At 40.7% G+C, this 27,945-nt stretch overlaps 2 protein-coding genes and 2 non-coding genes across 11 annotated transcripts in view; all 4 read left to right on the top strand.

Annotated features, from left to right (window-relative positions):
* The window catches only part of LOC113141940 (ELKS/Rab6-interacting/CAST family member 1-like), a 92,683-nt gene extending 71,335 nt beyond the window's left edge, over nt 1–21,348 (top strand). For all 7 annotated transcript variants that reach the window (XM_026326610.1, XM_026326611.1, XM_026326609.1 and 4 more), the window contains 3 exons: nt 2,329–2,436; nt 7,172–7,357; nt 19,161–21,348. In XM_026326610.1, the coding sequence (XP_026182395.1) occupies nt 2,329–2,436; nt 7,172–7,357; nt 19,161–19,298 (432 nt within the window). In that variant the 3' untranslated portion in view covers nt 19,299–21,348. The remainder of the gene's footprint in view (nt 1–2,328; nt 2,437–7,171; nt 7,358–19,160) is intronic.
* trnak-cuu (transfer RNA lysine (anticodon CUU)) lies at nt 628–700 on the top strand. Its single transcript has one exon. It is a non-coding gene; the product is annotated as a tRNA-Lys (tRNA).
* A 2,492-nt stretch (nt 21,349–23,840) lies between the features above and the next one.
* Nucleotides 23,841–23,951, top strand: trnal-caa (transfer RNA leucine (anticodon CAA)). Its single transcript has 2 exons — nt 23,841–23,878; nt 23,906–23,951. It is a non-coding gene; the product is annotated as a tRNA-Leu (tRNA).
* A 115-nt stretch (nt 23,952–24,066) lies between these two features.
* wnt5b (wingless-type MMTV integration site family, member 5b) overlaps nt 24,067–27,945 on the top strand; it is a 76,087-nt gene continuing 72,208 nt past the window's right edge. For both annotated transcript variants that reach the window (XM_026326673.1, XM_026326672.1), the window contains exon 1: nt 24,067–24,697. In XM_026326673.1, the coding sequence (XP_026182458.1) occupies nt 24,638–24,697 (60 nt within the window). In that variant the 5' untranslated portion in view covers nt 24,067–24,637. The remainder of the gene's footprint in view (nt 24,698–27,945) is intronic.

The raw sequence follows: 27,945 nt of genomic DNA, 5'->3' as shown, positions 1-27,945 counted from the left end.
TTTTCAGATAGTGAGAACATTGTGGAAATCACAACGAAATTGGAAAAGCAAAAAGAAAAAAAATATGGTGAGAACTTGGGCAAAGTGAAGTAAAAACACGAAATAAACCACTGAACACGTAGAGGAAGCAAATGAATGGAAAGATATGGAAATGAGGACATGCTGCCGAGAGGGAGGAGAAGAGCGGGAGAGAGAGATAGTCATGGATACAAGGGCATGTTAAGGAGTTCAAAATTCAAGAGGGAGAGAAAGCAAAAAAGGTAAATAATAAAATGCTGTGTCTCTTGTGGAGAGAAAAAGAAAAGTCAATGCAAAAAAAAAGATTATTAGATTATTAAAGAAAGAGAGCAAGGGGCTGTTTAGGTGCTTTTTAATACTGGACAGAGAGTCTTTATCATCAAAAGTGCTGTGTATGAGACAGCTGTGAGATTAAGACAGAAACAAAGGCTAAAGTGCAAAGGGGAAAGAAAATATCACTTTGTGGTTTTCCAGACAGGCCAGGCTAGAGCATGAGATTCGTAATCTCAGGGTCATGGGTTCGAGCCCCATGTTGGGCGTATGTGGTTTAAACTCTGGGGTGGAGGATGGAGATGGACAGATGGAAACCTGAGATGGTGTAAGCCTGTAGCCCGGCTAGCTCAGTCGGTAGAGCATGAGACTCTTAATCTCAGGGTTGTGGGTTCGAGCCGCACTTTGGGCGTTGAAGTTTTACAAATATACAGAAATAAACGTATAAAGATTCAATGTCTCAGAGAGGAAATTGGAGTATCGTGTTGTGTTCTTCCTGGTGCTGCTGGTTAGTCAGTAAAGTCATAAAAGTTGTAGTATTAACTTGAAGCACATTGTGTTGGGTTGACAAAACTCATTTGTGGAATAGATCAGTCAATAAATAATAGAAATGCTCATGGTTTCTGTGCTGAACGCTGTCATGGAGAGGAAGGGAAGAGACACACTGAGACAAATAAACATCCCTCTACAGCTGTAGTTGTGTGCCTGTGTGTCGGTGTGTGTGTGTTTCAGTGTTTACAAGTCCAGTGGGGGCTCCATGTTCTTTACTTATGTGGTTTCAAGATGACCTTTTTGCTTTCTGTGTTGGTTTTAAATATATGTGCATGTTTGTTTTAAAGCTGTCTTTAGAAAACAATTAAATGAATAATGTGTGTGTGCAGGGGAGGCTCAGCTTTTCTTATGCATACAGACACACACACTTGCATGGTCCCATATAAACATTAAAACCCCTTTCTCCTGCTCACACACACGTTGTTGCCGTTCACATATTTTGTCCAGTTTCTGCTAAACACACACGCATTCACACAAAACCTCAGTCTGGCCTGCTTAAGCTCCTGTTCCTTGCAGAGCTCAGTAAGAGGCTAAGGGGATTTAGATTGTACAAGACTGACAGATTTAGACTGACTCCCTCTCTCACTTTCTCCCTCTCTCACTGTCACTCCCTTGGACTTTCTAGGCCTACTGTAAAGCCTGATGTATAACCATAACATGTGAAACAGATGGAGCAGCAAGAGATGAAGCGAGGGGAGAGGAAAGGGGGCGAGATTAAAGGAAGTGTAAAAAGAGCAAAGTAATGATGGCAGAGCAAAGATAGGAGCAATGAGAATGATGGAGAAGATAAAGGAAGAGAAAAAAGGAAAGACAAAAGAATGTAAATGTACACACTAAATTCATGTGTAATGTGTATATTAGTGTGTACATTCATTCTCTCACATGAAGTGAGTTACACATCTTTTTGGGTGTGTATGTGTGTGTGCAGCCTAGTCATTTTGAATCTCTCCCCAAGTGGAGAATTAACAAGCCTGTTATTGTTTTGCACCAGTTAAGCTACACAACAGGTGGCAAGTCAAGGGGTGTGAGTGTGTGTTTGTGCGATGATGTGCACAATACACATCATGTTTATTTTCAGGTTTAAACACAGGGAACGCAACATTTAAAATTCAAGCAGTGATAAATAATTTTTTTCCATTACTGTGCTTTTTCTTGTCTGTTTGTGATTGTTTCTCTGTCTCTCCTGTGCGCACACACACACACACACACACACACGCACACACACACAAAAATGTGTGTTACTAAAGGCATAGTTCATGGCAGTCGTCCAGAACTCTCTTCACTTCTCTTCCTCTCTGCAAATTAACTCCTGGAGGATTCAAGGCTATGGTTTTCCTTTTATCAAGCACACGCACAAAATGCTTTGTGTAGTTGTTGCAAACACAAATGTAATTTCTATTTGCCAAACGGCGTGTAAAATCATTTGTCACTGTCCTTGGTGCGAGATATCAAATAAATCTCATTGTTCGTGACTTTCTATCTCTGTAGACCCAAAACCGGATGAAGCTGATGGCGGACAACTATGAGGACGACCACCTAAAGGTCTCATCTCCAAACATGGAGCAACCCAACAACCATAAGCCCTCCCCAGACCAGGTAAGACCTCTGCCTCAGAGAGAGAGCTGCACCTGAGACAGCCCTCCAAATTTAGTGCCAGTCCCTACACACCCCTTCAAACTGATATCCTCTCGCTGAAGTGGATGGAAGCATGCGCTAAAATAAAACTCCTAGGCCTACTCACTTCTGTATTAACAGCTCTAAATGTTTAAATACAGCAATTTTCCTTCCACTATTTTCTGTCTCTGGGTGTAACATTTAAATATTTTGCTAATCGTTTATCGTTTAACAAAATTATCAATTCATATGTTTTAAAGTTACAATTTCAGCTGTTGTTGTGTTACTCACTATATCAACAATTTCCTCTGCCACTAAACTCACTTCCTGCTTTTCCCAAACTCACGCTGTGGTTGGACTGAACTAACCAATAGGACGATGAGGAGGGCATTTGGGCCTAGCCAATCACATACCTTCTTTTTCTCCCTTGGTTCGACATTTTGTACAGAAGGGTGAGCATCTTCTTTATCTGGATTGGATCATTTTTGGATGTCCTCATCGTGTCGTTCGTCTTTCATCTTTCTGGCATTTGTTTCACCCATGTGTTAGTGATCTGGTTCTGTTGGTTCATATCATTTTTCATTTACTCTGTTTTCTTACATTGTTTCTAATATCGACAATCAGTCTTGAAACTCTTCCTCTTCTCAGTATTTTAGATTTTCTGTTTCATCAAGAACTACATTTCTCATTCTCATATATGCATGGCTGCAATTGATTTTCTCCCTGTTTTTTTTTTTTTTTTTATGTATAAAAACTGACATGATCATTACCTAAACAGTAATGCTTCTTACAGCCTTATGTCCAGGTACATGTTTTAGCATCCTTTCCATTTAGGTTTATCTTTTTAATCATTGTTTCCTGTCTTTATTTCGAACTATTCTACATATCCTCGTTCTTAAATGTTCCCAATATCTCTCTTCATCCACAGTTATTTCTGTCTTTGGCACATTTGCTTATGTACTAATCCTTCCATCTGTCAGTGCATGAGTTTCTTTTTCTTATGGGATGCTTTATACATGAGTCATTATGTTTTATCTCCTTTCGTCAACCTGTCATTTCTTACTTGAACCTAATACGTATCATTTACCCTTTTGCCAATTTGTTAGAGCCGATATATTTTTACCTTTAACCTTTTCCCTATATTGTGTTGTAATTACACAACAGTGGGCTCTAGTATTTTTAAGAGAATCACACACATTATTGTCAAACAAGAACAAAAACATGCTGCCACAAATAGAAGGAAAAATGAAAAATGTCTTTTCGCTTTTGACTCTTTTTCAAGACATTTTCCTGAATATGTTGACGTTAGTGGATTCATCTGATAATCAGGTGAAGTCTCTGCACACGTTTTCCTATAAATTTCCTTGAAGTAATTGAAAATAAATAGCAGTAGCTTTAGCTTTTGAATGGATGTGGTGTGAGTTTGTGCTTGCATTATTAAATGGGTATATTGGTTTGATCTACTGACAGGACAGCGGAGGCAGCACCACATATGAGTAGCACATGCTGCTTATAGTGCAGCTCAGCTCCTCCAGTGGGATTTCCCACTGTGATGTTAAAAGCCCAAAGGTTCACCAGTGGATCTAAGTTGACCCTGGTTATTAATTAGCGGTAGCACCTCCCTGCTGAGAGCGGGGCAGGCCAGCCACACTCCATCTCCTCTACTTTCTGTCTTTGTGAGTAGCTGCATGCACATTTCTGTATAGGCACACCTTCACCTTGGTGTGTAAGGTTGGTAATTCACCATGGCACATTACATCTGAACAGAGAATGACTGTGTCGCTTTGTATAAGGGGATTCTGTACTAGAGTGGGAGAATGAAATGCTGGCTGCAGAGAAACACAGGAGAGCAGTGTGCTCACACACACAGTATTGTTAAGGAGCTTTTTATGGTATTTTGCATTTTTAATGGGCTTCTGTGGTATTAGATGCATGAGCTAAAAAAGACAGGAAATAGGTATGAATCAGTGTTTTTGGTTTGTGAGGTTTTTCAATATTTTAAAAACTTGACATTACTGACTACACAGAGCTCCTACCTGTTAAATTATGAATTTTTTTTGTAAGTATGATTATTTATTCATATATTTCTTGCCAAAACACAGAGAAGACTGGGAGCATTTTCTGTCTAATATGACAAATATTTAGTGTTCATATACTCACTGACAATAGTAGGATTTTCTTCTCATGCTTGCTATAGTTATTTTCAAATAAACCATCCAGCACTTCCTCAGCTAATTGTTCTATTTATAAAATAACAGACAAGACAGTATTTCATAGGCCAAGATGCAGTAATGTATCCACAGCCCAAAGATATTCAACTTACAATTTTTAATACATTTACAAATTTGCTTGCAGTTATCAATTAACCAAGTGATTCCAGCACTAATGAAATCCTTGCTCCTCTACAGATGCTGTTTCTGCTCAGATGCATGTATTTGTGCATGCGTGTTTCAGGGGGATCTGTGTTAAAAAAAAAAAAAAGTTGATTTCTCCTTATAATGTAGACAGAGAAGTTTTTTTTAAATTGCGGCCAGTCATGGAGGCCAGCTGAATGTCTCTCTTTGGAGTTGTTTCATAGTACAGTAAGAGGAAGGCAGGCATGGGAAGCTAGTAAAGAGACACAAACACACACTGCTGTATAAATTTATGTCTCCTCTGGGGTTGTTTCCTAGTTGAGGATGACACTGGAAAGCACTGCATACATTCACCTTCGTAGCTTGTATAATACAGTAAAAATTAAAAAATAAACAATAAGAAACAATAAAAAAATAATAATATCAGTAAATTCAGAGACTTCTACCGTTTTTGTGTTTTGTTCACATTATTATTATGGGATATTTAATCATACATTTTATGCTAATCGTTAAATAATTATTGAAAAAGATTAGTCATCTCAAAGGTTTTCTTTACATGAGTATTTTTCTTTCCATTTTACTCTCTGTTTCTAATTTGTCTTGTATTTGATCCACAAAGCTGCTGCAGGTCTGGAAAGTGTGGACTGATTTTTTTTTTTTTTTTTTTTTTTTAGCTTTTTGACAGTATATTGTGGATTAGAAATAGTGAGAGAACAGATGTTGCGCATATGCTGAGTATGTTTTCAGAACAGTAAAGCCAGACACTGAGTGATGTGTTCACATACTGTCAAACTGCACAGCGGTCTTGAAGAGATAATGTCCTTGTTGCGTTGCTGCCACGATGTTATATATCACAGCATAGAGCAAGAGATGTTTTGAAATGCAGACTGTGTAGGATCCCTGCAGCCTTTAAGTCCATCATGTTACCACCCTCACTCCTCCAGAGGGAAATGTTCAGTAATGTATTTCGTAATGGACTGTAACCTACTGGCAGTTCCTCACTGGAAAGTACTGTAACTAGAGCTATTTACAACCCAGATAATAACCCTGCAGGAGTGTGTGTGTGTGTGTGTGTGTGTGTGTGTTTTTTCCTGTGTTGCCGTGTTTTTGTGTGTATGTGTGCACTGCATTGGTACACACACACATATTCAATGTCTGTGTTTGAATGTGAAATGAGCAGGGAGGTGGGGGAGCTACTTAAGAGCACACCATCAGGTTCGCAGTAAATAAGAATCAGAAGTGACAGTTACTTTGATTTACTGTCATCTGTCATTGTTGCACTTCTGTTGCTAGACACGAGGCTGCAAAAAGAGACAAAACCACGCACATCCCATTGTTTTGAACTGGAAGTTATCAAGCCATGAATTTTGGAAATGCATGCAGAGTTATATTTTAATTGTACTAAAATCTTCTGTTTGATTTTTTTAAATTGTTTTGATCTTTGAGGCTAGTTTTCAAAAAGAGAAAATATGTTAACTTTATATTCTTTCTAAATGAAAAGAATCAAGTGGTATCAGAACCAGAGGCAACACAGTGCGAATATTTGCACTTCTTGTATCTAAATGTTGAAGCAGGTTCAAGAGCTGAGATACAGACAGAGAGATGTTACGGTGCTGAGTGAAAGGATCCTGCTGTTGAAACCCGTGTGTGTGTCTGTACGCTGAGTGACGATAAGCATACCCTGCGCTGGGTGTGGACAGACGCCACTGCGTTTAAATATACTTTCCCAACACACACATGCACGTGCACACTAACAGCCCTCTTCCTCTGCACTTAAACCCTGCTATTCCCCAAGGAAAATACCGTGTGTCTGTTTGTCTTATCTCTAGGTTTTTGCGAGTGTCTCCTGGGGGGTCTTGCATTGGACCCCCCAAAATGTATGCTCATCTCACCCCCATTCCCACGTTCTCACACACACTGTGGAAACAAAACAGTTGAACAAGAGAATCATTTTCATGCCAGTCTCTTTTTCGTCAGAGCTGTTACCTGGACACTGCAGTCTGGATAAGATCTGGATAACTGGATAACTCAGCCAGAAAAAGAGATAGATCATTCTCTCTTTCCTCTCGCTTCCTTCATAGGAGTGTCAAACAAAATGCTGATGATTAGTGTAAAATACCACAGAGGAAACTATTGAGTGATGTCAGACACAGCCAATCACATGTGAATACAAAGAAACATGCCATTTTTGACTGGAACGTATAATCAGTAGTTTGTATGTAATTAAACACAGTGCAAACCTGTAATAGTTTTGCTAACTTGTGTCCTTGCAACAGTTGTCTCTTTTGTTGTTCTATCGTGCGTACAATAAAATGAAAAAAAAAAACAACCTCTAAACACTTCTGTACTTTCCTTGCCTTCAGATTCTCTCTTCTCTCCTGGACTTCAATCAGAATCGCAGTAAACTGAAGTTGTACATCAGTCACCTGACGTCATTGTGTCAGGAGCGAGACCCAATGATTTTGCAGGACTTCGCCCCGCCCCCTGCTTACCACCGCTCTGACTCCACCTCCTGGCAAACGCAGCTGCACAGCATGACGCAGGAACAGGTAGGACTGTTATGTGTTTGTGTGTGGGTGTCCCTGTAAAAGCTGGAGAAAGAAAATAATAGAAAATGAAGACATTTGTCATTCCCCAATTACAAACGTGCAAACGTGTGTGTGTGTGTGGGGGGGGGGGAAGAAACAGAATGAATGTACTGTTTTTTGAAAAATAGTGGAAAAACTTGAGGACGTTTTGTCACTCCTCATTTATCAATTTGTAAAACTAGCCACTGAGCCTGTGAGTTTTTGTGTGTCTGCTTGTACACACTACATGTGATGACATGTGTCAGCTTGTGTGTGTGTCTGTAACTGGGTGTGTGTCTGTGTGTGTGTAGGAGTAGGGCACACACTGGTCGGGCTGGCAGGTTTTTGGCGCTGCCTTTGACGTCTTGAATGGATTTACTCCAGCGGGTCACCTGACGACAAGTGCCTGGCAGTGGAACAAATACTATTTCAGATGCTTTCTTCAGCAGGGAGTAAACTCTGTGTCAGGCTTTTGGCAGCTGGAGGAAGGTTGGTTCATATACAGAGCTAGGAGGGGAGAGAAGAGTGTATTCATTTTACTGCTGAAAGAGTTGTCATCTGAGAGAGGGAGGCGAGAATAACAGGGGAAAGAGGATAAAGGAAGAAAAGGTGAGGCTGAGGGAAAGTTGAAGAAACGGCACCTAACCTGCTGTAGCCGCATTGTCATGGTAACCAGTTGTGTTTTCAGATCTTGAATATAAAGTGAGTGTTATTAAATTTTAAGGCGATTGGCTGCCTGTGACTTTTCCTGTCTGTCATCTTCGCCATATTGAAAACATATCAGGCGATACATGGTCGCTACATGTGGTATACATTGAGAAACGGTAACTTTAGACACACACACTCACAGAGCTACAGTATGTGACAGAGTGTGTGGTTAGGGTACAGCACGACTAGTTTCCTACAGTCGTCATGAATGCCCTATTGTATGTCTTACTGCCCTGCATATGGCGTCACATTAAATAAACAATGAAAATAGAGAATTAAGTTGCCATTTAATCACTGTGTACATTAAAGGCACAGAGAAATGGTTTGGTTTACTTTCATGGACAGACAATTGCCATACATATTTTTCATCATCAGTCTGTTTCCACATAAGAAAATGCAGACAGTATTCTGAGGCCCAGTGGCTGAGGGTTCCTCATTTGCTAAAGAAAAACATTCTCTGAATTAAAACTGATTATGTGGGCAGCTGTAAAAGCTTATCTAACAAGACTGAATGCCCGAGCAGCCAGCAGTATTTTATTCTTACCTTATATTTATAAAAACATTTATAAATATTAAAAACATTTAAATCAAACAGTGCTCATATCCCCCATCCAAGACAAATTTACATTGCTCTTAACCATTTTCATGGCACGCTACAGTGTTTTGAATTGTTTAGCTGTTTTTCTTGCTTTAAAAATATTCATTTCATTAAAGTGTTTAAATAAACTTTCAGGTTAGGTAGACCATTGTAGGAAACGTCTTTACATCTGGCTTTACTGTCGCCAAAGTTAAGTTATTTTTGCATCCTCTTACCTAAACAACGGACTGTACTGTAAGTCCTTTGACAGTGTCTTCTAAAATCCTCCATATGACTGCTCCAAAATTACATGTATGCAATTTCAGATCTACCACCTCTATAGTTAAAGTTTGGATAGCATTTAGTCCCATGTTAAACCCTGATCCTTCCCAGTAAAACACTTTGGGAAGCTGCTTTTTATCAGAGGGGAGCAAGTTCATTAGATGTTTTCCCAGCCAGCCATTCATCCTGCAAAACCAAAAAACACACCGCCACTGAAAAACCACTCTGAAAACACAGATAAAGCAGAAAAAACGTAGGTTTGGTACAAGACTGGATGTGAACTATGGTTTCTGTGTCAAAGTCACACACTTTGTTGTCAACAAATAGTTTTGTCAAGACTGTAGAGTTATCGAGTGTTTCCATAAACTGCCGACACTTGTTTTTTCTTCTCAGGACAGTGTCTGCAGTTGTTGGTGATTGATTTTGTTTGATAATACTTACATAACAGTGCTGAGCAATGAGGAAACTTCTTTTAATCCGAGGTTTGACTTTTGGCTAAAAAAATCTTATCTTCTCTATTACTTCTATACTACTCAAAACTTTTCTCTTTCTCAAGACTTTCCCTTAAGAAAGACAAATGTTTCCCTTAGTTTAATAGTGCCTCAATCACCATTACCCTTTACTGTCACTGATCCATTATCAGTGTAGGTGTGTGAGTTTTGAATCTTTTTACTCTGTTTTGGGTGAGATGTTTCCCTTAACAACATCACAGTTTTAATCTTTCTCTCTGTCCAAACCCACCCATACTTAGGCAGTGGCACTCGGCGCCATGTGTCTGCTTTAGACCCCGACCCTGCCTACACACAATCGCACACTGCCAGTCTTTCATTCAGGCCCGTGTTTCTCGGTTTCCTTCATCTTGGGTCACCATCACCCCGGCTGACCCTCATAGTGCGCGCACACACTCGCACACAGGCTCCCTCCAGACCACCATGTTCCAGTGTGCCAGCTTCTCTTCCCTGTCTTGTGGTGAGTGTGTGTGTTTTACAAGTCTCTCCCTGGCTCTGTTAAAATGCCTGGCACTCTGTAAAGCTATTAGGATCATACTAAAATAGCATGTAAAACACACATGGACGCAGGCACAAACACACACATGGAAAACTACAAATCAACACACCCAGGAAAGCTTTAACCTGAATGCACAGCAACTAGGAATGACCACTGGAGGCTCATGTATCTGACAGTCTGCTTCTGTAATGTGTCACCAGCTCAAATGCTTTATGAAAGCGCCAACAGAGAAGCCTGGCTCACATCTTAGAGGAAAAGGTGGTGGGTGAGAACAAGTTACTGTAGTCTTTAGGGTTTATCAACCGGGCACCTCCCAGTACAGATAATTGGTACAGCAGGAACCTCCTGAGGAGACTTCGTAGGGACTGACGTTGATCATATCCATTTGGACAAACTGAAAAACCTGAAAATGATCCCTAAATGAAAGATAAAAAATGTATGCACAATTTATACAAGTGGAATAATTAAGGAATTTCTCAGAGTGAATATATCTCAGAGTGCATATATATATATTCAGAAATCAGATACTGGTGATCTGATTTGGGTCAAAAGTAGATATAACAACAAATGACTTGTTTCACGGTACAATGCTTGATGCAAAAACTGAGGATATTACCTCAGGACTACATCAGTTCGCAAGTTTTGAACAAATTTTGTATTATTTTAAATCTTCATGTAAACTGATACAAGTGATTTATTAAATGATACAAGGACACATACTGTTAAAACTGTTTGTGCTATTTAAAAGTGATCCTTACTGCTTGACATCTTCTCATGTAGTCATTTTTAGACTTATTTCATTTTAATTTCCACTGAAATATTGAAATTTCTGCAGCGTTTGAAGCATAAAGTGGAAAAAAAAGAACCTTTAGCAAAGCATCTGCTACAGCAGCAAAGCTTAACCTGAGGTGGTGTTTTTAGCAGTGTGGCTCTAGAGACGATGTCGGTTACTCCATTACTTTGGTCCAAACTGGAGGTGGAGCTGTGAGCAGTTAGTGAAAACCCAGTTTTCAAAAGATGGATTTACTAAATTTTTTTTTTTTGGTCGTCTTTTCCTGTGTGTTTGTTTCCATGTCTTGCTTTAACCTCAGCTGAACTACAAAAGTAATGCTGATTCCAATAGTGAGGTTTTACTGAAAGAGCTGTTTTTTGTGCCATAGTCATAATAATAACCTTTATGGCTCAATGACGTCTCTAATGAGCACTGAAGAGAACTGGCATCGTAATCTTCCACACACACACAGGAAGTCTCACTCTCTCTCTCTGGCCTGTGTGTCTCTATGGTCTGAAGTGTGAAGGTGTATGTGTGTGTATATGCATCTCTGTATTTTGTGTGTGTTTGTCTATATATACATGCTCCAGGTGTGAAAACCTTATTGACGTATGAGTGTGTGTATGTCTGTTGTCCATTTTAACCTATACCCATAGACATTTGCATGTGATTGGTGTTGTAAAAATCATATTAAGTGTTATTGGCTGAGTAAGACATTATATCGCTGCTCTTAGGAATCCAGCCCATGACTATCTATCTGCTAAAACTCAAGTGGCTCCCAGTAAGTGACTGCGAGTGTTTCTGGGCCAACTCAAACTGGAGAAACCTCACTGAAAACTCAGTTCACATATTTACAACTCCTCAAGTCATTGTAATGAAGGGAAATACCACAGAATTACACACTTCAGATGCGATTGTTATACAATTTAATCTGTAAATACAAAGTTTCTCAGGGAGGAAAAGGGGAATATGAACTTTCTCCCTGGCATACATGCATTTTTAAAGTTACACAACAGTTGTTAAGTCAACCGAAGTGACTTTATAACAAACTTCCAATGTAACAAAATATCACCAAAATGCTGCTAGGGCCCTGGTGACTTCAAACTCTGTGGCATTAATCTTGGCTTGTACCAAAACACTATAAAACTAAGCATAATAAAACTCTTAAGAGCAATCATTTAATCTTTATGAAGAAGATAAACTTTGAAAAAGCTAAAAACCAAAGGAAAATGTAAGGACACTATGGAGATTTGAGTGGTCAGGTTGAGAGTACATTAATTGTTAAATATTGGATCATTCTGGCTACTTTAATTAGGTAACTTTAACTAAATGTTTGACAGATTTTGTTTTACATTTGAGCCCTTTAGATTTTAAATGAATTTAAATGGAATCGTTGCTTTTTTAGCCTTGCAGCCTTATGCCCTCTTCACAGACTGGCAGGCTGCACAGGAGCAGTGTGTGTCTGTGTGTGTCTGTGTGTGAGGACCCCTTGTGGTTTGAAGGTCACCGATTAGGTACATTTTGACTGACAGTAGATTCAAAAACAGGATGAGGTGGAGCTGGAACTTAAACACCACAGCTGATAATGTAGGCCATGACTTCAGTATTACAGTAGTACTGATAGGATGAGCATGTGTACATGTCTGCGTTTGTGGAATTTAAACATCCTTCATGATAGAAAAGTGGAATTATTGTTATAGCCTTGTGATAGACTGGTGATCTGTCCGGAGTGTACCCTGCTTCTCACCCAGTGTCTGCTGGGATCAACTCCAGCCCTCTGCCCCCTTTACAGGATGAGTGGTATAGATAATGGATGGAAGGAATTATTATTTTTTTCTGTGTGTGGAGGTGTGAGTGACAATTTCCCAGTGAAACTATTGTTCCTGTCTGCTAGTATAGAATCTATAGACAGATGAAAATAAAGAGCAAAGATAAAGCAACAGAAAGGTAAAACAAAAGAAAGAAATACAGTTTTAATTACTGTAACCTAAGAATTACTAAACAGTTTTAAGTTATGGGAAGAGGAGCGACAGCATAAATTACTGTGAGTGTGTGTATTATCACATTTTAATATGCAGTAATTTGCCTATGAAGACCACTTCTCTTTTGAGCCAGAGTTGACGTCAGACTTGAAAGCAAAATATATTCACATCCTTTTTTAAGTTTTGATGCTAACATCCTCCAACAATAAACAATAAATGAGTGCATTGCAGACCTTGCATTGTCACACAACATGAATGTTTAATGATTAGTCCTTTCTATTTAAAGGACATAGTCTGTGCTAGATTATACTACTAATGCAGCTTTTGATGGATGATGTTCAAATGCTGTTTCAGCTTAACTGTCTGCTTTAACTTGCAATTTACAACTTCACTGAGTCCCAAACATCTCTATTCATCTCGACATATTGCAAAGGAAAAGCGTTTTTCTTCTGAGAGGAGTGCAGGGAAGACGAAGTGAGGGGAAGAAGTGGAGAGGCTTTGGGGGTTGTGTCGAGCGGAGGTTCAGATCCATCCATTTGTGCTGCGTTGTGGTCTGGGGTCTCTGTAGGCTTTCATTAGGCAGCTCTGTTTCCTGCTCCAAGGATGATTGTTTTCTCTCTAAATACGAGGCTGAGGTCCTCAATGACCAGAAGATACGCAAAGCGAACACACGCTCAGACACACAGACAAGAGGAGAGACCGTCTGAACCTCAATACCCATTTCACAGCCACACACACACACATAAACACACATCCTACGCTGGTCATTACAGAGTAACTGCTGGGTTTTATGCAGATTTATTGAATCCGGGCTTAATGGCTTTAGCAGTCGGCCTCTTTTTACGTGCATATGTCTTTTTTTCTGTCTTTCACTTCTTTCTTCCTTGACCTTCCTCTCTGTCTCCAGTTATCACTCACTCGTCCCCGTTTTTGATTTCTTTACCCATCTCTTTCTCCATCCCTTACTTTTCATGTAAATCTGTTTTTCTCAGTGTTGTCCATCACTTTGCTTCACCCTCTCTGTCCCTCTGTCTCTCTCTATCAATCTGCTGCTCTCTCTTCAGTGTCCACCTTTCATTTCTGACCTTCATCTGTTGTCTGTAACTCAAGGCAAGACAGTGATGTTGACATGTGAAGGGCAAGGATTTAAATGAACACAGAGAACAACACACAAATGTGCTCTTCACTCTCCACTGTTTCTTGTGTCTGCCTGAACCTGTTAAATCTCAGTTCTCAGCCACCACAGACGTCCAAACTTCACGAATTTCTCCTGCGCTGCTGCTGCAGACATTTCCTTCAGCGAGTTCAAGTTCCTTTTACTGCGGCGTGGTCATAGCGGAGGAATTTATTTCAGGATGGCTGTGAAATCGTTCGGACTTTTACAAACACCTAACACATTTCAATGAAGCAGTTAATTGGGGACAGCGTGAACTGTACAGATGTCATACATATGCTGTGTTATGTAATATTCAGAATTGCACATTTTAGCTTCCAGATGTAAGTTTCACCTACTGGCAAGAGAACCAGATGTTTTAGCTGAAGATGTACTTCACTTGTTTGTTCTCAACCGGTTTTATTTTACTGCTCAGTATTAACTTTTAGTGGTAATATTTCAGACTGGTGCTGACTGTGGTCCTGAGAAGTTACCAAGTGCTTGATGTGATAAGCAAACAAATGTAATAATATAGATTACACGAGGTTTGTTTTCCCTGCTCGTCTTCTGCCAAACTAAACTATATTAAAAGGAAATTCTCTTGGTTTGAAAAGGTTTGACTGTTTCTCAAAAGTAGCCTGTGAGTGAAGATACTCATCTTTCCCTCTGCTAAGTTCCAAGAGCTGATCAGTGGCCACAGATTTTGCACCTTGATTTAGATGTGGTAACCTGCTCATGTGTGCCAGCTTAAACGCTGTTTAATGTGACGTGAATTGCTTTTGGACTCCGTAGTTCGTTCCAAAAAGTGCTAAGCTAAGGAAAATGTTTTAAACCCTCCCTGCTTTGGTTTAGTTTCATCTAAATGGCTTTATTTTTAGATGAGCTGTTTTTAAAAGCACCTCAGATGTCTCTAGGTCACACCAGTAGATTGCATTTCCTTTATTTCCCAGCTTCTTTCGCTTTGTGTGTTTAATCCTCTCCCTCTTAGCTCACTGTTCCCAGAGGGCAGGCCTGTAAATATGAATATGTTCTCATACTCTGTTTTGCTGATTAAATAACCTGTTGAAATAAAATTGCCAGGTGATGTTGAATTGCCCACAAAACACACATCCCTTGTAGTTTTCCTCAGCTGTGCTAAAGGAGTGCAGTGCTTTTAGTCCAGCAGGAGCAGTTTCAGGTCCACGAGCTCTATTCCCAGTGCAGCTTGTTAGTCCGCGTCGTTATCTGAGCTGCCTGGGCTGCGACTGTACTGGACCACGACACACACACATGCATTCACACACGTGTCACATGGCTCAGGCACGTTTGGGTTTGGTACAGTACAAGCTGCCAACTTAAAAATCAGTGTACATGCAGCCTGTTAGAAGCTAAGGATTTAAATAGAGACCAGCAGAGAGGCTGGGATTGTAATAGTCTATAAACCCATTATACTTTATCCCTTCTCTCTGACTTATAATGGTGGTTGTATAGCTCCGCTCAGGGCTCCTGCTGAGTCTAGAGGTATTTTAAACCCTCAGTAGTTGTATCTTCACTTCCTGCAACTGATGCTATTGTTGAGGACTTGTCTTCACTGTCCAGATGTATTTCTGTCCGTGTCTTTCTGTTGTATTTGTTTAAATTAGAAGTTTTTTTAAAAAATTTTTTTACCCTCACTTTCTAAATTCTCACCTTTCACATTCCCCTGTGGCAGTGCTGCTTTGGCTTCACTAGTCTTTGTCCATACTTCATTTTTCACAAAATGTTCTTCATTTTATTAATCATTTCAGTAAAACAGATTCTTTTGCCTTCATATTCATTAAATCTATGATCCAACTTCCAATTTGTTTTTGGCTATCATAATTTCTTGTTTCATGAATATCATGCCAAGCTTTAATATGCTGTATCAGCAAAAACCGAACCGTGCAGCACTTGATATAGTTTTTGTGGAGTGGGTCAGCGGGACTCACTGCCCTGCAGCCCTGACCTGTGGAAACATGGGATGGACTCCATGAGCCATAGACTTACTTCTAAACCACTCATCAAGTGGACACAGACAGTTTTCTGATTAAAAAAAAATACCTCTGGCCTCAGAAACATCTGTAAATGAAAAGCTGTGTGACCAACAGGAACTTGAAAGATGTGTGTCTGCAGCAGGTGGTTGACCTGCTCAAGGTTGAGCTAATGCACTGCAGGTCGATGATGTATTCCTTCTTTCTCTGCCTCAAGCCGTTTGTCGTTCAGTGGTCTCAGTCTCTGTTAATCTCACCGTCACTATCTCTCTCTGCTGAATTATGGTTTCTTTGGAAAACATTAGCATTCCTCTGCAAAGCCCTGCAATGTATGCCAAGGGCTCAGTGCACGCACACACATACACACACACACACACACACACAATTTACCTTTATTCACATTCTCAAGCTGATAACGTGTGTGCACAATTGCACAGCACAGCTTTGACTGTTCATTGACATTAGTGGGATGGTGTGTGTGTGTGTGTGTGTCTCTAGATCCCTGCAGTAAAACAGATAATGATCCATCATGATAATGGATCTTTAATGGCTGCAGTAAAAATCATCTTCAACAAACCATCTCTCTCTCTCTGTCACACACACATACACACACACACACACGTCTTTTTTCATGCCTGTCTCTCTATCTGCTTCCCACAATCCCCTCTGTCACTCACTAAATTATAATTTGAGCTTGAAACATACGATTGAGCCTCATTCTGTGTACTCACACACACACCTGCCATGTCAAACACTCAAACCGCTGCATCACACACATTCACTAACCCCTGAACTAACCCCTGAACATGCATCCCATAAAGACACATACAGGAGTCATGAATCTGGCACCACTAGCTCTCTGCCTGCTTACATTATTTCACCTGCATTTCTCTCTGACCACACACTGTGATTCATGGGAGCTTAGAACCACAGCATCCAAACTTATACCTCATGACTGGAAATGATATCATGCAACCTTGTTTATATTTAATATCTCCAGGCCATAAATGAGCTTTGGATTTAATGCACCAAGAGAGGAAGATTATTGCTTAGCAACATTGGGAGGTTGTTATATGCAGAGGATTCAATTATAATTACTTTCTAAGAAAAACTGGGGCTTGTTTTTCTAGTTTTGGCCATCGCTCATGTCAGTTATGAGAACATGTTATTTACTAGGTTAATTGTAATGATTTAAGGATGTGATACCTGTTATACACAGCTCAAATTGATTTCTCTTGGGTCGAGCAATCAGTGTGTCATTTAGCTATTGAAAAAATCTCAGGGTCCAATCACGGACTGCATGCATGTGGTTTTTACCTATACATGGATCCTGTTTCAGGTATCTGGCAGTATTAGTATGTTTTACCCATTAAATGTCAGTTCTTCTGCACTTTTCCAAGTGTCTTTCTGTGGTGTAGGTCAAGGCTATGTGAGTAAGACCCACACTAAACCATTTATCTTGTCTTAATCGTCGTACAGCCTTATCTTTACCGCTGTGTTTTTCTGCTGGATTGCACGTAAAATGCAAAGCCATTAAAGTGAATTGCCTGCAAACACTCTTAAACTCACATGTTGGGAATATGTCGATATGCTTCCCAGCAAACGAGGACTGTGTGTGTGTGTGTGTGTGTGTGTGTGTGTGTGTATGGTGGCCTGAGAGTGGATGGGATAACACAACAGAGGACATGATAAAAATCTAAGTGTAGAGAGCAACAGATAATGAGGTGACAGTGATAAAAGTTGGACTATGTGCTCAGAACTCATCACTGCTCTAAATCTTTTTTTTTCTTGTCTGTTCTCAAACCCCCAATAATGTCAGGCTGTTGCTTTTCTCCCTTGAATGGACATGATAAAAAAAAGCATTTCATACGTCTCTATAAATGGTTTGTTCAAGTTTAGTAGAATCCAGAAAACTATATGTTTCCTACATATATAGTGTTATCTGTGTGTGTGTGTGTGTGTGTGTGTGTGTGTGTGTGTGCGCAGTGGGAGGTGGTTCCCCACTGTCTGATGCTAATGGGGCTTTAAGAATGATCCAAATTGGGCCAAACCATCCGCACACACACTGATACACACAGTGTAGTGGTCGAGCCTCATTGCTTCCCTCACATGGCTTCACCTCTTCATTCAGTCTCTCCATCCTCTCTTTCATTCCTCATTTTTATTTATTTCATCTTCCTCATCACCTCTATTCTCCTCTTTGTTCCAACTTTAAAAATAGGTTAATAATGATCAGTGTAATACTGAACAATGATGATGATCAAACTTTAATGGGGAGCTCTAGTGATTTAGTATTTAGTACTTCCTAACAGCTGAGGAAATGTGAGAGACAGAATGGTAAAAAATTATGCATGAGGTTTTGATGCTCTGACTTTTAAACTTGCAAAACCCTGGATGCTACACTTCCCACAATGCAACTCAATAATGTATTTTGTTCGGCCCTACCTGCCTGATAAACACTGACATCTTTAAAACTCCAAGTGCACAGGAGATGAGAGCAGAGAGAAGAGGTTAAGACTTAACAAGGAAATGTTTTGCCAATATCTGACCCAGGCCTCACACACACACGCAGACATAGACACACACTACACACTGAAATACATGTGGGTTTGTGTTACATGACTGTTTAAGCAGCGCTTTTATTGATACAGATGTATTGGTCATTAAGTCAGTTGGGTTTGACGTCTCAGCCCGACGGCAGCCAAAGAAAACAACATCAGCACTCTCCCACAGAAATGCTCCACTCTGTATGGGCAGAAGGAACCGCATTGTGGTGTTTTCAGATTACAGTTTGATATGTGTGTGTGTGTGTGTGTGTGTGTGTGTGCGTGTGCGTGTGCGTGTGCGTGTGTGTGTGCGTGTGTGTTTGTGTGTGTGTGTCACCTTGAGCATGCTCTTTTATCATCCACAGGACTACAGGAAGAGTGTGTGTTTCAACAATTTACCAGGAGTTATGTCAGTTACGGGCTCGACCAAGGAATAAAACCACAACTTTTTGTTTTTTGTAGTTCAACAGTGAGATATATTGTGTGAGCTTTCACATGGTCGGCAGGTTTTGTTATTTTAGCACAGAGCCAGGCTAGATGTTTCTCTCTCCTGCCACCTTTATGCTAAGCTAAGCTAACACACTTCTGATTCCTGCTTCATATTTTCAACCCAAACATCAAAATGATATTGATCCTTTTTTTTAGTTTAACTTTGGGCAAGAAATCAAACATATTTCCCACAATACTGAACTATTCCCTTAAATTCCTTGTTACTGTGTTGGTTGTGTCACATCTGTCTCATCTGTTGCTCTATTTGTGTCTCTCTCAGCTGGAGGCGGAGTTAGCGCTGTGTGAGAGGGAGGGGGCGGAGCTCCAGGAGTACGCCAATCAGGTCCTGCAGCAGATCGCTGACCGGTGCCCCGACATTTTGGAACAAGTCGTCAACGCCTTGGAGGACAGCTGCTGACCCCCGAATGCACACACCCCCACTGAAAGAAGCATAAATAAGCTCACACACATACATTCTTTAGTGCACAATGTCTGCAAAAAAAAGAAAATAAAAGAAAACAAGGAAACATGCAGCAAACTTTTAATAATCCCCTGCTACACAAAAGATGATCCACAGCACTTCTGTCACTTGCTCCTCACTCATCTCATTTCCCCAGACATAAAAGAAGGGAGCCACAAAAATCATGTTATTACTAAAAAATGTTCTCCAACTGTGTCTTTAGTTGCTATACACATTGCCGTCTGAGCGAAATATTATCATTTTAAAGTTCAGACAGCTTCGTTGGCATGCAAGGTAATTGGAAATGGTGATGTTTTTGAGAATTTAAACGTGTTTTCCTAACTACTCCAACGCAGACGGAGCTTTCACTGCACCTGTGACGCTTCCTAGCGGCCATCTTGTGTCCTTCCAAGTAGCCAGCAGTTGGACTTGATGTGTTGTACTTGTGGATAAAATATTTTCAGACTGTATGAAAGTGAGGTGAGCTTGCCAGGTTGTTTCTGATGTTAGACTTACACGCTGTTGCCACATTGTTGTTTGATTGGTTCAAATACAAAGCTGTTTTTATTTCAACTGCCTTTGGTCCTTTACATCACTTGCTGCTATCTTTTTAACTTTTAGTTCCTGTTTTGTTTTTCTGTTTCTTGTATTTTTTTTTTCTTCAGGTATCTGATGAAACGTCCCACCTTACAGTTTCATTCAGGAGTAATAAATGTGTAAATTATAGAAACAGGGAGCAGTGGGTTGGGGGGTGGGGGGAGTCGGTGGTTAATTAATAGAAACACAGTTTTTGTCAGGGGAACATGACACGTTCATCTCTTGCTGTCCATCACTGATGAAAGCCACAAACTACAAATCAAACCTCGCAATACTCCCTTTATTAAAACACCAGTGATTTGGTTCGTTATGTCCCTGCATTACAATGAGTTCAGATAGTCCCTCTTTTACCGCTTTGTGACAATCCCTTTAGTTTTAACATGAGGAGAAATCTGAACCTGCTCATTTCCCCTTATTGAAACATTCTGTTTGTTTTGGTTTCCTTTTTTTTTTTTTGGGAAGTAGGGATTATAAAATGATTGTTCTATATTTTTGCTTTTGGTAATATATACAACACTAATCTTGTTTAATTGAAGATATTGTCATCTATTGATATGTTACATAATGTGTTATAATTTTTTTTTGGGGGGGGGGGGTGCAAGTAACCACAGATTTGTTCCACACACAGGAGACTGTTACTGGTAACGTATGTTGCACCTACACATGGCTCTGTGTCCACCGGGGACATTTTTACAGAATCACGTTCTTCTTTTTGTTGTTTACAATGGAAATGACACTATCGATGCATGTTTCCCACAGCGTCAACAGCCGTGGCACAATTTAAACACATTCAGCACCAATCACTCAAGGTTCTGATTGTTTCTAATGCAGGACAAAGCTCCTTTCACTGGGGTTTTCTGATGTGACTGAGTCCTGGAGGCAGGACTGGCATTGGCCACAGGCGACTGTTTAGCACTGATTCCTGCAAAGGAATACCCGGTGGACGCAGAGCCCAAAGACAGGGATTTACACTGCACACTCAAGTCTGATTTTTACACCAAAGCCTGATGTTAAGGGCCTTCAGAACAGGCAACAATGTGTTTTTTGGCACCTACATGTAAGCTGTGTCCTAAAACAACTCAAAGCCACACAGGTTTAAATGAGGAGCTACATTTTAAAACATCACGTCTGTTTTAGAGAAGGGAACATCAGGCTGATGCTCTGTGCAGGTTTCTCAGTTAACAGGCAAAAAGATTTAATGATGATGCAGAGTTTCTGTAACATTTGATGAATGGTTCTAACGTTGGAATGAAAACTCCATCAGATGTGAGCTTGTGTTGTAAATCCAGTGTTTTGTACTGATAATGTGTCGTCTATAGGAATGGTGATGTTGCGACTCACCGTGACTTTGCTGTGGATTAAAAACAGGAATGAGAGAATGGAATAAAATACAGATTTATCTTTATTTGTATTTTGCAGAGTTGTCTTTTGCCTTTTGGATTTCAGTTCCCCTCCCTTCTTTGCTTTTTAGTTTTTAATTAGAACGCCCTAAAATGAAGTGTTGTCTACTTGGGACCCCGTTATCTCAGGTTATGTAGCATCTGTGACAGGAGTTGTGAGCCAGTCATGATATTCATGACAAAAACATAAATATTGTTTCATCACTAATTAATCCTCATTCACAACCACAATAACACACTGGTGTTTCTTAGATACGTGATTGTTTTGTCTTTGTAACATATCTCCTAATGTTTCTTTCCTTTCCTTTTCCTCCTACATGGCCACATGCAAACTAAACTGTGTCTTTCATCTCATCTCCAATGGTTTATTTTCCTATCCGCCCATAATAATGACATTATTCCGGTCCCCAGTCTTCTCTAGCTACACCAGCCTCCTTGGGGAGGCCTCATCCTGTTCCAGTTAATACCCCCCACACAGACTCCAGTATCAAGTTAGATCAATTCTGTGAAAACATTCAGCATTTTCAGAATAAAATAGGTACCAAAGATGATTTCAGGATGGAAAAGATGAGCTTGAAATGTTCTGTTATAAATAAATGTAGTGATTTTTTTTATGATCTGTAGCAGATGAACCCAACAGCAATGAGATTTTAGAAAGTGTCTGAACCCTATATGCTTCTTTGCAATGACCTGTTAGACATATTCAGCTAGGAAATCCAACCCATCCAGCTTGACTGACCTTCAACCCTTGACCTTCAACACGTCTTCAGCCTCCTCTGTGAAGAATTTCCAAGCGAGGATCAAAAACATCATCGGGATACTGGGGTCATTCTGTTTTTCACACAATAAAACTTCAACTCTTGACAGTCTGTAAATGGAGCATATGTGCAGGTGTTTACCATCACATATGGCAACACTTTATACTGTAGTGCGTCAGTACCCAAGAGTGTGTTGTGGGTCGGTTCTGCTTTCTCCATCTATTGTCCTAATAAAATCTGGAGGAGGGAGACAGAAGGGAGGTTACAGGTCGATCTATTCTCATTACTGAATATTCTTGTGTTTACTTTTCTTAGACATTCTTAGAAAATGCACACAGGTGCAGCTGAAAAAAATACATATCTATATATATATATATATATATATATATATATATATATATATATATATATATATATATATATATATATATATATATATATGTGTGTGTGTGTGTGTGTACTGGAGGGGTGACACGCATATGGAGCCAGGAGGAGAAATAAAAACACAGTGACTGCAGAGGAAGTGTGGAGCACCCACATTGGCTTTGGGATGATGTGGTTTCATTCATCACACATCACATCACACATGACTGCGAAGAAAAAGAAGGAGAGGGCGATGGAGAGGAAGAGAAAACAGAGAGGAGATGAGGGGGCTCAACTTAAAACACACTGACGGTGTATTTACAACAGTGAATAAATAATTACTCAGCTCAGTGCGGTTCAGAGGCATCAACGTATTTGTTGTTGCGTGCACATTTGGTGTACTTGTCTCTAATAAATGGTTTGTAAATGAAATAAATGAGCTGTAGTTGAGGTACAGGGGGAGGACGGAGTATATGGAGAGGACTGGTGGGATGGAAGGGACAGAACGAGGCAGTGAGGAGTAGGAAAAACCTTTGAGAGGAAATAAAAACAATGTGAGAGGAGTGGAGATCCTAAAATAAGCTGTTAGCCGCCGACAGTCCAAACATCCACCAGCACTGATGACATTTTCCTTTTCATTTGTTTTTTCCTTGGTTCTTGTGACTTTTAACGCTTTTGGACAAAGTTGTTCCCAAGTTACCATGTCCCAACAAAAAGATTGCACAGACAAATAGATTCAGGTTCATGTTTAACCAAATTCTAAACTGTCTTCACTCTCAATACCAACAGGAAATTTTGCATTTACCTGTTGTTAGGGTGGCTGAGCTGTCTAAGGTGCTGGATTCAAGCCTGCATTCCTTTCTAATATAAGAGGTTTCTGGTCTCTGAATGGTGTTATGGGTTCAAATCCCACTCCTGAGAGAGTTTTTATCTGCAGTTACCTCCCCCTTAGGTTTATCCTTGAGAAGGAACATACCTGCAGACTGAGAGATCAGGGATCACATCAGGAAAAGAGACAAACTTTGCTCCTGTCTGTTTTTGTGTTACTTCTTTCTTCGCTCTTTCTAAACCTGTAAGGTGCATTAAATTAACATGCACTAGGACAGTCACACTAATTAAACACTGCCTCACTGTCTACACTGGAAAACAAGCAGGGCAAGTGACCCTGGAGGACCCGGGCTGGCTCCCACTGGTGTACACCATTACATTTAGTTTAGATGGAAAAGCCAAGATTTACTTTAATTCACAATCCCAGGTTTCATAAAGTCCAGATGGACCTCAGGGCTGTTTGACTTCTCAGGAGGGCCGAGTGATCTCAGGCACCAGACTCAAGGATCAACTCTTTTATATTCTGATCTCCAAATGGAGGTGTGGGTTTCTGTGTCAGGATGGCCGAGTGGTCTAAGGCGCCAGACTCAAGATTCTGCTCCTTCCTAAGTAAAGGGACTTCTGGTCTCCAAATGGAGGCGTGGGTTCAAATCCCACTCCTGATAGAATTTTTAGCCCCTCGACTGATCCCTGCAAGAGGGAAGAAGACACACCTTTCTCTGTTGCCCACCCCCTTCCCTCCCCTGGGCAGCCTCCACAGGGACAGACTGCGCAGGCAAAGGAAACTTGCGGACTCTTTTGTTTTCACTCCGCTCTGCTTCTCTGTCTGTATCTTTGGAGAGCACCCGATTCTCTCCCTGCGTCCTCCTCCTACTTTTCCCTACGTGCGTAATTAGTTGGGGAGCGTTTGGAAAGTTCTGACCGTGGTGAAGAAATCTCACTTTTTTTCCTGACACCTGTTGCTGAGGGCACCGCGCACTCAGCCGTGCACAGCGAGCAGCGTGTGCCACCGGTTGCAGACTTTATTTCTACTTCTCTACGCGACACGCTGGGACTTTGCGGGCACTGACAGCTCCACGGATCACCGCGGGCTGCGTTAGACTTTTGTGCGCTCTCATAGATCGACTTTTTTGGACACTCAGACAAGGACTTTTCGTTTGGTGTTGTTGCGGGAACGTGATCGAGAACATTTAAAGTGACGCTCGGAGTGCAGTATCATACGGCGTGAGCGCTCCGGTTCTGGCTGCTGTGGGATTTGTTTGAAGGGGTTTCCCCTCCAGTATTAACACCGATCTGTGTGTAGATTCTCAGCCGGGGAGAGAGTCGCACTTTTCCGGCTTGAGCGCTTTGGATGGTGGGAGCAGAAAGTTTCCTTGGTGAGCAACAACTGTCTCCAAACACAGCAGACCAGGTAAGAATTCAATTCATTTCATTGTATCAGAGATTTTATAGAAGTTTACAAACTGATACACCTCATAATACAGGAGGGTTATACTTTTTACAGAAATATCAAACGTCTACAATGGCCATGTGTTGATTTGACTAAGCCTCTATCAAAGACACATCAGTGATGTTCAGCATTGATGTTCTGCGTAAATAGAAATGCTTTTTAATTGAAACCTGTTTCTGTGCTCAAACACTGTTACCGTTTGCGGAGAAGTCAATGTGAAAAAGTTGGTTTAAACTTGGTCCACTTGATTTTGGACTTTGCTCCATTTGAACTTGTAGTCGTTTTGGTCCCCACAATGTTTCCGTTGTCACGGTCTACTTACAAAATGGACTTATTTCATGGCTTTGGCTCCAATATGATAGTGGTGAAACCGTGTGTGTGTGTGTGTGTGTGTGTGTGTGTGTGTGTGTGTGTGTGTGTGTGTGAGAGAGAGAGATCTGCCAACCTCATCGGCCTAAATGAAGGCAGCTCTCTCGCTTTGCGGTGGAGACCAGGACTATTTTGGTCGAAATGTTGCACAAATGGTTCTCTCAGTATGCAGGAGTTGCTCTGCCTTCATCTGGCCCAGAAGGCATCTCGCTGCACACTGACACAAGTCTGACTGTAGCTTAACCCTGACAAAGTCTGGACCAGTTCCCCTTTTGGCAGGTATTATAATTCACACTGGGGCTGGATCCCCACATTTGCTGGATGTATAAAGCTTTATATAGCAGGTGGCAGGCACTACATATGAATTTACTGGCCTGTATAATTATTCTGTTATATGACTTGTGAAAGTAGCGTGCTCAGTGGGTGGCAGCTGCAGGTCAGAGGTCAGCTGTGCAATGGAGGAATATTAGCAGTAGGTGTGTGGAACAGTGAAACATGGAAGTAGACCAGTGTGTATTTTTTATTGAGCAGATGCGTCTGAATAGTCTGTGAATTTCACTGTGAGAACGTCTTGACATTAGAAATGAACAGGTCAAGATACATTCAAGTACATTTCTATGTGTGTGTGAGTCTTCTTCTCTTTGGTGATGGGTCATCAAACAAACCTACTTAGGCTCTGTGATGACCTTTGACCCCAGTTATCTAACACACCCACACACACTCTTAAGATCTTATTAACTAATTAATCATAAGAAGGAAGAGTACAACTTTTTTTTTTTTAGTCAATCTGCCCCACACACTTTTAAAATCTCAGCAGAGTCCTTGTCATAGGCTGTTTTTTAAAACTTATTATTTCATTGTATCAAACAATATCATTGAGACTCAGGTCTTTTTCAGTAGAGCCAAAAATGCTCATAAAATTACAGAGAAAGGGGAAAAATTCTGGCCTTATATGAGGAGGAAAATATAGTAATACAAAATGTGAGTCCACAATATCAGAACATTTTATTCATCAGTACGTCTGTGTGGAGACACATATAACTAACTAAAGACAAGCACAGCTTAATGTTTAACAAACCACTCAGACATTTCAGAGTCACTTATATGCGAAGAGTAGGCACAGTAGGGAAAAGTGAGTTTCTCCGTCTGTCAGCACAGACAGAACAGACTATCGGATCCGTCTTCAGCCTGTGATGTGATGGCCGCTGAGGTCGCTTCTGGCTGTGATGTCTCCAGTTCACTCTGCACTTATTTAAGGGATCTGAAGTCATAAAACCCACATAAGTTGTGAACCGGACTGACAGAGGAGCAGATAAATCCTGCAGGAAGAGAGTAAGCTGGTGTGTGTGTGTGTGTGTGTGTGTGTGTGTGTGTGGAGGGTAGATAGTAATGTTAGATGTGTAGATAGAGGTGGTGAAAAGTGTTGCTGTCAACAAGTTAGCCATTAGAGAGATAATCCCTCTTCTTTCTCCCTCTGTCTGTCAAGTCAGCGTCTGTTCTTCATCTTCCTCTCACTGTTTCATTCAGGACGTGATTTGTCTCTTTGTGCCATTTTAGCTTTCCTCTGTCTTTTCTGCCTTGTCGCCACTTTCCTTTCGTTCCCCCCATCCCCGCGCTGTTTTGGATTTGACGCTCAGCCTGTTGATGCTGTGTGCGACTCTCGTTTCATCAGTGTTGCATGAGAAGCGTGCAACTCAAAACATTTTCACAGTTTAACTTCGGCTGAAAGATTAAATGGCTTTTGGCTCGTAGCACTCTTTCAAAACCCATTAGTAAGACTGCCTTCAGTTCATGGCTGTCTTCCTTTGAAAAGCTGAAATAGATGTTTTTATCCCAAAGTAATGATTTGTTTCTAATAAAGACGCAGCTCAGTGTCCAGGGCCATCAAATCTATATTCTGAACATTTTCCCATTGGTGAGAAATACCTTTTCTTTAACCAAACACTGAAGTGCTGCTCGAGTGTCTCGTCCCCCCGGGCTTGGTAATTAGGGAAAGGGAGTAAGTGCAAATGTGTGAGTGTGTGTGTGTGTGTGTGTGTGTGCGTGTGTGTGTGTGTGTTTGTATGTGTCTCCACACTTGATATTTGAGAAGATGGGATGTCTGCAAGCATCAATGGATCCTCAAGGTCATTCAAGAGTGTTTTGTAAAGTGTGTGTGTGTCTGGATTAGGGCAATAAGGGGATATTTTCTAATATAAGAACACCTTCTTAAAATGACTGTTAAGTAGAAATTTAAAGATTTTCACAATTCACATTCAGCTCAGCCTAAAAGCTGGTTAAAATGAAGCACTGACACACAGCATTAGGTCTGAATGTGTGTGTTCGTGTGGTAAATGCATGAGTTCATTTCAAGTGTCTGAGGCGGGATGGATCTTTAGTGCTGTGTGTGTGTGTGTGTGTGTGCGCGCGCGCGCGCGTGTGCGTGTGTGTGTGTCCACTGGGAACACTAATGACTAACTTGTACTGACACACACACACACACAGACGGTGGTCCCTGTGAAGAGGAAGACCTCTCCAGTTGAAGAGCTAGTATTTTAAATGCTAATCGTTGATTGGTTGACTTGAGTCCTGGGAAAACCTCCAAGGACAGTGTATTACAGCAGCTGGTTTAAGCCCCTTCAATATTAGTATGTGATTTAGTTGTTTTCACCGGTCCCGTGAATCTCTGATTAAAATTAATGCCATTTTTTGGGCTTTGGACTGTGGGTCGGACAGAACATTGTGTTTGAAAATGTCTTTGTGGGCTTTAGGAACTTTTCACGAGTAATTTTGACATTTTATAGCCAAACGTTTGATTAATCAAAAAATAAAAAATCAGTAGGTTAATCCTTATTCAAAAC

This window comes from Mastacembelus armatus, chromosome 23, assembly GCF_900324485.2.
Source record: "Mastacembelus armatus chromosome 23, fMasArm1.2, whole genome shotgun sequence".
Taxonomy (NCBI): Eukaryota; Metazoa; Chordata; class Actinopteri; order Synbranchiformes; family Mastacembelidae; genus Mastacembelus; species Mastacembelus armatus.
This window is presented reverse-complemented; position numbering and strand designations above follow the sequence as displayed.